This window comes from Pollicipes pollicipes, unplaced genomic scaffold, assembly GCF_011947565.3.
Source record: "Pollicipes pollicipes isolate AB1234 unplaced genomic scaffold, Ppol_2.1 Scaffold_4881;HRSCAF=5763_pilon_pilon_pilon, whole genome shotgun sequence".
Classification (NCBI taxonomy): Eukaryota; Metazoa; Arthropoda; class Thecostraca; order Pollicipedomorpha; family Pollicipedidae; genus Pollicipes; species Pollicipes pollicipes.
Window position 1 is genome coordinate 46,473,176 of NW_023596576.1, and position 10,619 is coordinate 46,483,794.

Genomic DNA, 10,619 nt, shown 5'->3' on the forward strand with positions numbered 1-10,619 from the left:
CTTCCTGAATCGATGGATTCTTGGGACAAAAGCTTGCAATAAGCAGTACTTGTTGTTGTGAGCCCTGGCCTCTGCCCTCCGATCATGAAATTCCAGGTCAACGGCAAAATTTCACGGCAAAATTTTATCATGTCGCCATGCCAGGCACAGTCCGTTCTGCCTTTTGACATCACCTGACCTAAAGCGCGACCGCTGCCACCGACCAGAGGCCATACCTGTCAAGGCCAAATAATGAGCGCCTGTAGCGACTCGAACCCGCCCCACTACGGGTGGGTGGACCGAGAAGCTGGGTCTCTGGTCAACTGAGACCTCGGGAAGAACAGATGCATTAAACGTCGTTAGCTTCTACCTCGGACCAAATTAAATGAAAACGTTAAAAATAAAAATATGCGCGCTTTAACGGACTACATCAATCCGGGCTTGTATCGGCGCGAATCAGAAATGCCAGATAGAAAAACGGGATCAGTTTCGGAAATTATAACCCATCTGTCAGGTGACCAGATATAGCTGACTCTCAGGCCTGCTTTGATACGTTAAGGATCGCTTTCTGCCAAGCAGAGTGATGTGGTTACACAACTAAGCTAAAGTCCCTGCTAAAGCGGTACAGACTCTGGCCAAGCCAGTACGACGTGACCGAAATTCCAGAACAGCTGAAATGCCAGCTGACCCCCGATAATCGGGGTTTGGCGCGGCGCGACGGGCTCGGTTGTCACCGTTGCGAAGTTCCTAGTGGGAACCGGACATTACCTTAAGGCTGGAGCTACTTACGCTCTGAATGCCCACAATACAATTGAGATCGCTCTGAATGCCTACAAGACCACTGAGATCGCTGGCGCACCACGCAGAGAAACCGAAAGGCCGCTCTAGTAAAACGGGGAATGGAATCAATGGCTTGTACGGGAGCCATCGCTGCGTGAGCACTGACCATCGCTTTGTGAGAACTGACCATCGTGACGTGAGTACTGACCATCGTTGCATGAGCACTGACCATCGTGACGTGAGTACTGACCACCGTGACGTGAGTACTGACCATCGTGACGTGAGTACTGACCATCGTGACGTGAGTACTGACCATCGTTGCATGAGTACTGACCATCGTGACGTGAGTACTGACCATCGTGACGTGAGTACTGACCATCGCTGTGTGAGTATTGACCATCGTGACGTGAGTACTGACCATCGCTGCGTGAGTACTGACCATCACTGTGTGAGTACTGACCATCGTGACGTGAGTACTGACCATCGCTGCGTGAGTACTGACCATCGCTGTGTGAGTACTGACCATCGTGACGTGAGTACTGACCATCGCTGCGTGAGTACTGACCATCACTGTGTGAGTACTGACCATCGTGGACGTGAGTACTGACCATCGCGGCGTGAGTACTGACCATCGCTGTGGTGAGTACTGACCATCGTGACGTGAGTACTGACCATCGCTGCGTGAGTACTGACCATCACTGTGTGAGTACTGACCATCGTGACGTGAGTACTGACCATCGCTGCGTGAGTACTGACCATCGCTGTGTGAGTACTGACCATCGTGACGTGAGTACTGACCATCACTGTGTGAGTACTGACCATCGTGACGTGAGTACTGACCATCGCTGCGTGAGTACTGACCATCGCTGTGTGAGTACTGACCATCGCTGTGTGAGTACTGACCATCGTGACGTGAGTACTGACCATCGCTGCGTGAGTACTGACCATCGCTGCGTGAGTACTGACCATCGCTGTGTGAGTACTGACCATCACTGTGTGAGTACTGACCATCGTGACGTGAGTACTGACCATCGCTGCGTGAGTACTGACCATCGCTGTGTGAGTACTGACCATCGTGACGTAAGTACTGACCATCGCTGTGTGAGTACTGACCATCGTGACGTGAGTACTGACCATCGCTGTGTGAGTACTGACCATCGCTGTGTGAGTACTGACCATCGTGGCGCATCTGCCGGGTGCGTGGGGTCACCCTCAGCAGACTCGGGCCCTTCCAGCGTGCAGAGGAGCAGCGGAAGACACCCCATCAGCTCCACAGTCTGAGGCAGAGGCAGTCACCAAGCCTATACAGAGATGGTTGCTGTGCAGTAAGTTAGTTCATGCGGCCCCGGCTCTCGATTCAGTTAGCTATTAATAATGCGTGCAGCATGAATGTTTCAGAGAGAACGTCTCTGGACCGGCGACCGCATGTAGATGAACGTAAAACCGATGAATTCTCGGCTTACCCCGTCACAGCCTACTACAGCCGTTCTCACGGCAGATCAATGCATTGAAAAGTTGCATAAAGCTTCTGTAATGTTTTTTGTTTGGAGCCCCAGTAAATACTAAATGCGCTGCTTAGGAAACGGTCGTATCGATGCAATTTTATTGACCTTCATAGCTATGGCTATGGTAGACGTGGCGTATAGGCCACGTGTATCCACTAAAACATGCTTATGATATGAAACAAGAAGCCTCATATACTTTCTCTTCAGTCCATTCATTTAGTGCACCCAAAATTTAGGAGGCTATCAGGCCTGGAAATCAGCTTTATGGATCGGTTGAGGGCGTTTGACCTTGGCTGCACATCATCGTTTGCATCGGTGTTTTGTGGATCAGAACGGATTTAACGAGCATTTTATACAAGGATCATATATCGCGTTCCATTTCACATTTAGGTATGAAAGATCTGTAAGCACTGCATGCCTATAAACAGGAGCACGGCTAGGGCAAATAAGTTTGTTTTGCCACGTTTGCGTCAGACATGCCACCGACTGTTTTAAGAAAGCCTGGAAAACTTTTCCTAGCTAGAGACTGTCATCACACCAGCCCATAAAATAAGGATCTTGCTTATAGCCAGCCAACAGCAATTTATTGAAAAAAATGCATTTTTACAACCATGTTTTAAATGACTGTAAAATGATTGCAGCCGAAATCGTTGCTAAAGACTGCGTCATTCAAAAATGCGCGGTGAAACACATCTTTTTTGGGTTTCGCACCGCCATCCTTGATAAATACGGCTACTGGGTCGCATTTCGCCCGGCTTGTTATATCTCTGTAGTGATCCAGGGCTCACCTGGTCTTCCAAGGAGCGGGTCCAGCGACGCCGCTCACTGTCTGCAAGCTCGGCAAGGGAGGCGGCATCTTCCACACCTTCAGGCTCCGGGCTAATCGGCAGGTATCCCAGATTAGCCAACAGCAGGAGTGTGACGAACACGACGAAGGCCCAGTCCCCCGCCGCCTGCGCGAAGAAACAGAGGGTCGAATATTCGTGCATGCTGTGCGATGTAATGTAAAGCAAACGCAACCACATCACTTGCGGTGCTGGGGGCATGTAAAACGCTGATACGAGGCTGTTGCCAAATACCGCTCAATGCTGATGCTGCGTTGTATTCTGAGAGTTAGCTTCTGCATTAGGCCCGCGTAGATCACACTTTGTCAGCAATAGACGTTTCAGCATTTTATTGGTACTTATACTATTACATTGTTTGTTGAAACATGGAACTGTTAATGCAAGCCTCTACCTCTGGTACACGTTACTTCATTTCACGAAAGTGGCGGAGGTCTTACCCAGCCATGATACCTCCGCTCACCCCCCGCTCGTCTCGCTGGGCAACTTGGCATAAAGAAATGCAACGAAAGCCAACTGACCAGCCAGCGACGGCTGCGTTCGCTCCCTCGCTGTGACTCCTGTACTCACGCCTGTCAGCTCTATGAGCGCTTCCGGCTCGAGCTGCGTCTCGTAAAAGTCGATAAACGGCTGCAGCACCACCGGCAGGCCTGGGAAGGTACGGCCGCGAGACGCAGGACCCGCTGCGGCCAGCGCCAGCACCTCCAGCACCAGCGCCCGCAGCACCAGCGCCGCCAGACGCATGACAGTCGGGCGCGGCGTCAAGGCACGCGCTTCACCCGAGACCTGCGCGCTCCAGCGACGGCACTGGCCGTCCACCCGGCCGTGCGCTCTGCCGACGCAGGTGCCCTGAGCGTCCAGGGCGAGCCGATCCGACCAGACAGGCTCGCGCGCCGTCCGCGGTTCGAATCTCACCGCGCGCGCAGCTTTGACGAGTGATCGAACTGGGGACGCTCTGCTGGCCGGCAGACGCCGTCGCGGCAGCGCGGCTGGGGAGGTCGGTCGGGCGGAGTGCCCCGCTTCAGCTTCAGCGCGCGGTCCCGGACGCTGGTGTGTCGTAACAAGCAGCCGTGTGCCCTGCCGCGTGGCGGGTGTTGGAGTGCTGGCGGTCAGCCGGGTGGCCGACGCCGGACTGCGACTGACCGCGCCCACCACCCGCTGACCTGGTTCGCCGGTCCGCAACCGGTTCCTGTTGCCAATGACGCGGGACTTGTTTGTAGTCCCCGGCGTGCCGTTACGCGTTGCGATGTTACTGTTCAGGTCAGAAATATAGGAAATTTAAACATAAGAAGCGGCTTTTGTCCTCTTTCGATGCATTCGCGCAGACCTGACTCGATTTCAATCTACATGGGAGCATAGTTCAATGCAAATCAACAGTCAACAGATATGTGATCGGTTCACACTTGTAAACGTTGGCACATGCAAACGTGATATTTGACCCCGGTTCAGCCCGGTTCTTTCATTAACTCCTGTCCCTGGTTCCTGCACTCAATGGGTTGTTTTGAAAACGCAGGAGCCTGACTCCTAGTAATTGTCCGTGCACATGTTGGATGGTGGAGTGTTGGTGGTGTGCGTGATGACTGGTATTTTCGTGGGCTCAGTGTTTCCTTCACAAACACTAGGCCCTGGTCCCAGATTCCTGCTGATTACTTCAAAACGACCAGGACTTGGATCCTAGTTCCCAATGATTCCTCAAAAACACTACACCCTGGTTTCGTGCTCCCATTGGCTCATTCACAAAACGTCAGAACCCGGTTCCTCCCATTCACTGGCTCATTCGCACATACCATTATGTAGCCATGTGCAATTAAAGGCTTTTAGTTTTGGTATGTGTGCGTAACTGTATGTGTAAGAGCCCTTTCGGCCAATAATGGCTGTTTCAGGGCCTTGGGATGACTGGAGGCAGATGCGAGACTGTGTGTACCTGGGAGTGTGTGTTCGGTGTTCGGACGAAGTGTGTGTTTGGCGCTCGGAAGTGTGTTTGGCGCTCGGACGGAGTGTGTGTTCACCGCTCGGACGGCGTGTGTGTTCAGCGCTCGTACGGGGTGTGTGTTCGGCGCTCGGACAGAGTGTGTATTCGGCGCCCGGGAGGAGTGTGTGTTCGGCGCTCGGATGGGGTGTGTGTTCACCGCTCGGACGACGTGTGGGTTCACCGCTCGGCCGGATTGTGTGTTCACCGATCGGACGGAGTGTGTGCTCGGCGCTCGGATGGGGTGTGTGTTCACCGCTCGGACGACGTGTGGGTTCACCGCTCGGCCGGATTGTGTGTTCACCGATCGGACGGAGTGTGTGCTCGGCGCTCGGATGGGGTGTGTGTTCACCGCTCGGACGACGTGTGGGTTCACCGCTCGGCCAGATTGTGTGTTCACCGATCGGACGGAGTGTGTGCTCGGCGCTCGTGCGGAACGTGTGTTCGGCGCTCGGACAGAGTGTGTGTTCGGCGCCCGGACGGAGTGTGTGTTCACCGCTCGTACGGAGTGTGTGTTCGGCGCTCGGACGGAGTGTGTGTTCACCGCTCGGACGGAGTGTGCGTTCGACGCCCGGACGGAGTGTGTGTTTACTGTTCGGACGGAGTGTGTGTTCGGCGCTCGGACAGAGTGTGTGTTCACCGCTCGGACGGAGTGTGTGTTCGAGACTCGGACGGAGTGTGTGTTCGGTGCTCAGACGAAGCTCTCGCCAGAGGTAGTTACGCCCATTCGTGGCTGATGCAAGTGGCCTGCCCCGGGTACACAGCGCGAATCAAAGATGCAGGGTGAAACGAGAGTGAGGAAAGAAGGGCGGGTGCAACTGAAAGTATGTCGCTGGAAAAAAGTTATCCTGGATGTGTTTTTTATATATACTTGTGCCAAGTGCATGATATATGCGTACCGTGTGAACACACACTAGTTTTTGACAATAATTCCCGGATCCCGGTTCTGGCTGATTCGCTTGACATCATGCTGGACCAAGCTTTTTGCTGGTTCCATGGCATAATAGCAGGCTGGATCTGGGTTGTTGCTGGATCTCTGACCATGCTTTAGGCTGGATCTTGGTTTTTTCTTGTTGGATTCTCATGCACATGCCAAGCCATGCCAAGCTTGGTTCTTGCTGGATTCCTCAGCTTTGTTTCAAACCGGATTTTGGCTCTCATTAGCACTCATAGCACACTTCAGTCCATGATCATGGCTCTTGCTGGATGATACGTTTGAATCGAATTGGTTTCTGGGCTCTCTTTGCTTCCGGAACCAGAAACCAGAAAATGGTTCCCGGAGAGAATAATTGGGAATTAAACGCCTCCTTGCCAACCAACAACGACATATATGAGTCATAGACAATATGTTATGGCAGGCCAGGGGCGCCGGGCTCCTCAAGCATTGTGAAATATTGTAACGTTAAAGGGGGAGGGGAAGCAACAAGATTACGGCATGGCTCGGGGTAGAGACACGTACGAAAAGTGGCGATATGTATGCGATGAAGCACATCCATGCGCCAAAGTCAATAAAACGATATTCTACTACATATCTTATGCATCCGCTACGTTTTCCAAATGCCTATATTCGGAAACATGCATATGACAGGGGATTTCTTGCCTTCAAAATTACTCCTTTCCTGTTTTACTAAACATATCTTCAAAACTAAGTGCGTTGTCAGCCAGATTAAGTGGCCGATTTGGAAAATAGTGTCGTACATCAAATGCGACGGATCCAACTGGACTTCATGGCATCGTCCGTCAGTCAGGAAGCCGGCCGAAGGGCAAAATCTGCTCTTCGGAGAACTCCAAGCCGATCTTTGATAAGTCACGATAGCGGCTGATGCCATGACGATGTATACGCTGACATTATCATACTGATGCATGTGGGATACGATGCATCATACTGGTGGCACATTAGTCACATGTATACTATTCCGCTTAACACAACATAGCACGGCCAGCATCGTCGTAAACGTTGATAAACCTGCACATTTGTTTCGCTCAAAAATCGAAAGATGATGACAAGAGATATCAAACGCAGGTACCGGCAATCTTACCTTTGCCGGCGTCTTCGGTGTTACGGTAATTTGTCGTGCATGTTACGGCCTTTCATCGTCGCATGCCACCACTTTTCGAAAATTTTCCACCAGCAGCACTGGCGGAATACACGTCACTTGCTATTCTTGCAAAGCCGTGTAACACGCGAAGTCGGCTTTGTTTGAACTGCGAAATATGCGTTGTGGCACGTCGCGCATTACTCTCAAACGTTTCAGATGCAACCCTACGCGCGAGTGATAACGTGCGAGTCACAGGCGACATGTCAACTGACATCAAGCTTTATTGTCACTTGTAGCAGAGGTTGTATCCAATTTGATGACATGATAAGGGCAAAACGAACAACTCACATATTGCTTCCGTTCTTCTGTAATTTTGTCATCCAAGGATGATCGTTTGTTTGGCGCCGTGCTTGGCTTACGTATTGCCCAACTGGTGACAGCTAGCTGGCGAGATAACCGTTAGCTAAATACAGTAAACGCCGTAATGAGAACCACATCAGATCAGCGGGGAGGTCAAACACAACGTGTCTTCCGCATCCTCCCGCCGCAGGACGTAACACCACGCATGCCAGAAGCGAGAGATGACCGCAGCTTGCACTAACTGAAGCTGAACACTTACAACAGCGAGAGCATGACGTCCCTCAAGGATTCCGCGACCGAAACACGCCAGAAGGGACGCGCAGAGTCCACCGATTCCGCCCCGTCGAGAGGCGAGCGCGTCTGATCGCCCACCAACGCTCTGGACGCGGTCGAAAATCGTGCGAACGCACGGCCTTGGGTGTGCGGTCCTGCACCACGTGACTGCGTCGGCGGCGACCGGCGTGGCCGTGCTGGGCGTCACGTGATCAGTAGTCGAGTGAGCCCAGTGAGCTGATGGGGGACGAGTCACACGAGTCGGACCCCTCCGAGTCGATGTGCGACAGACAAGGTCGGCCGAGCAGGCTGGCCGGGGTCACTGGCCGCGAAGAGGCGTCGGCCTGCCGCCCCTGGAACGCGTTCCGCCGCCCGTGAGGCGACGGTGGCGGACGGGGCGGGTTTTTGCACGGACACAAAACCACCGCGGGCGACTTCATTTGGTGGCGTGGCACGTTTTTCAGCGATAGGCTTGGCAAACTAATTAGAACTGGTATGCCGGCATCAAGTTATGGATGTTACAGGAAATGACATTCTGTAATGACCAAATATAACTGTGATTTTAGGATGTGCCAAAAACATTCTTTATTTGCACCGGTGTTCAATGGCTGTATGTACAGGCTAGGACGCATCGGTTAAGTGGATAACATATTTGATGAAATGCATATTCATACCATTCAAGAAATGAAGTGCGCAACAACCTTCAATCTTTCAAACACAATCGGGTGAAACGAAACCGCCAGACACAGTTGGCGCCTGGTTGCACTAAGCGATGCTATGGACCCAGACACTTCTATTCACGCCGCATCGGCAACACGAGATGGAAAAAGGTCAATCTGACGCGCCTTCGGTTCGAAAGCCCTTCATGGATACGCCCAGCCAATGAATTAAGTCTGTTCTGATACTTGGCCCACACGGTGATAGTCGACAGTGCGTATGGCTCCGTAGTTTTGCCTTAGGATATTGAGGACGGGAATGACTTATTGCTTGTGGTTAAATTTCAAAAGGCTGCAACTGACATTTTACACGTCATGTACGCAGCAAAAGTAGAGGAGGTTCGTTAACCTGGGTTGGAAGAAAAGGATGAGGCGGCCCGAACCTTTAGTGACAGAAGTGCATGCATTTGCTCGATTTCACAGGACGATACCAAATTAACTACTTCCAAATGCTGCTGAAGAACGAGACAAACTATGCGTTTAAATACAGGCCGATCTGGCGACCCGATGCCGTATCAAAGTGCATGCAAGTAGCGGGCAAATGCCAGTTGGCAGCCTGGTATGCTTTGTACCTGTTACGTACCCATCCTATAACTCTAACTGTACGCAACGTGAAAATTTGCTGCCTGTGTTATCGACGTCATATACCCTAACAATGAAGCGTATATTCTTACGGCTAGCGCAGAATGTGACGGTATGGACTTGGGTGTCCATCCTGTGAATATTGGTATGGGAGAAAAGCTAAGTTCGTGCACTACGGATGGAAGACGTCTCGCTAAAAAGCCGATACCACAGCCCAGAAGCAGTGATGTATAAAACAAGGCGAAAATGGTGCATGTATCTAATGCATACACCTATTATTTGTCGCTGCTTCTCTTCTTGTCCTGAAAAGGTCAACATCACCCTCAGCACATGTTTTACAGCACAACAATAACAAGACGTAATGCCTGGAATTTCTCGTCAGAAGACGGAAGAAATTCGCCACTCGAAACAAAATCACATATCTTAAAATTACGTCATGATCTTGTGGGGTGGGCACGCGCAATGTGGACGCCACTATATTCTTGCACTTCATTTCATTATAATTCTGAGAGCTCTGGGCGGCCCACGATAGACTGAGAATGTAGACCATCATCTCCTAGACCATTTTAAGCATCCATCCCTCACATCATCAGGAGTTGGAAGCTCCGCAGCACCAAACGTTAAGTAAAACCTGACGATAGCACGAAAAGTCCCGAAGTACTTGCCGTGCTACGTCACCCGCCGTCCGTTTTTTCCCCGACACTTAGATGTAGGTCAACCATCCGACATCAATGGCGTGCTAAGTCGCATTCGGCGGACAAGACCCCACCCTCTCCCTTCTATCTCAATCCCCGCCCAAGGATCGCCTGATAGCGCGCTCCTCCGTCGGCCCAAAGTCCGCGCCGGCGGCGGCAACTGACCTGGCCGGCTCTGGCTTTGGCAGGCGCCTCCTGGGGCTCGGCCCTGCGCAGCGAGTCCTGCGGAATCGGCTCGTCGGCCAGCTCGACCGAGTCCTCCTTGCTGATGCGGATCACGGGCACGGACATGGACGAGGCGGTCGAGTCGCGTTTCGCCGCCGCGCCATTCTGGCTGCTCTCCATGCTGCGCGACTTGGCGCGCCCCTTGCTCCCCTTGGCCGCCTTCTCCGGCTTGGCCGAGAGCTTGTCGCGGCCGCGCTTGGCTTTGGTCGGCGGCCGAGGGTCGCGTCTCGGCTCGACAGGCGCGGCGACCGTCGGCGCCGGTGAATGCCCCGCCTGGCTGGGGTCCGAGCGCTGGGAGGCGATCCTCTGCCGGCGCCGGTGCACCGCCTCCAGCAGCAGCTCTGCAGACAGCCACGGCCGCGTCGTCAGACGCCGCGGAGGACACGTCAGCGGGCGAGGCAACGGACACACACAGCGGACAGAGCGTCTGGCATAACGACTGGAAGCCGTGGACAAGGACTCGGTCACGGTGTCAGACACGGCCGCGGACGTGGAGACAGGACATTGACTCGGACACCGTGTCACACACGGCCGCGGACACGGTGTCAGCCACGGCCTCGGACACGGCGTCCGATGCGGCCGCGGACACGGCGTCAGACATGGACTCGGACACCGTGTCACACACGGCTGCGGAGGCGGCTCAGGCACGATGGC

At 53.1% G+C, this 10,619-nt stretch overlaps 1 protein-coding gene across 1 annotated transcript in view; it reads right to left on the bottom strand.

The window, feature by feature from the left end:
• Positions 1–7,414: 7,414 nt before the first annotated feature.
• LOC119100477 (transmembrane channel-like protein 3) overlaps positions 7,415–10,619 on the bottom strand; it is an 18,473-nt gene continuing 15,268 nt past the window's right edge. The window contains exons 18-20 of the mRNA XM_037223569.1: positions 9,906–10,290; positions 9,318–9,347; positions 7,415–8,100 (exon numbers count right to left, since the gene is read on the bottom strand). Of these exons, the coding sequence (XP_037079464.1) occupies positions 9,321–9,347; positions 9,906–10,290 (412 nt within the window). The 3' untranslated portion in view covers positions 7,415–8,100; positions 9,318–9,320. The remainder of the gene's footprint in view (positions 8,101–9,317; positions 9,348–9,905; positions 10,291–10,619) is intronic.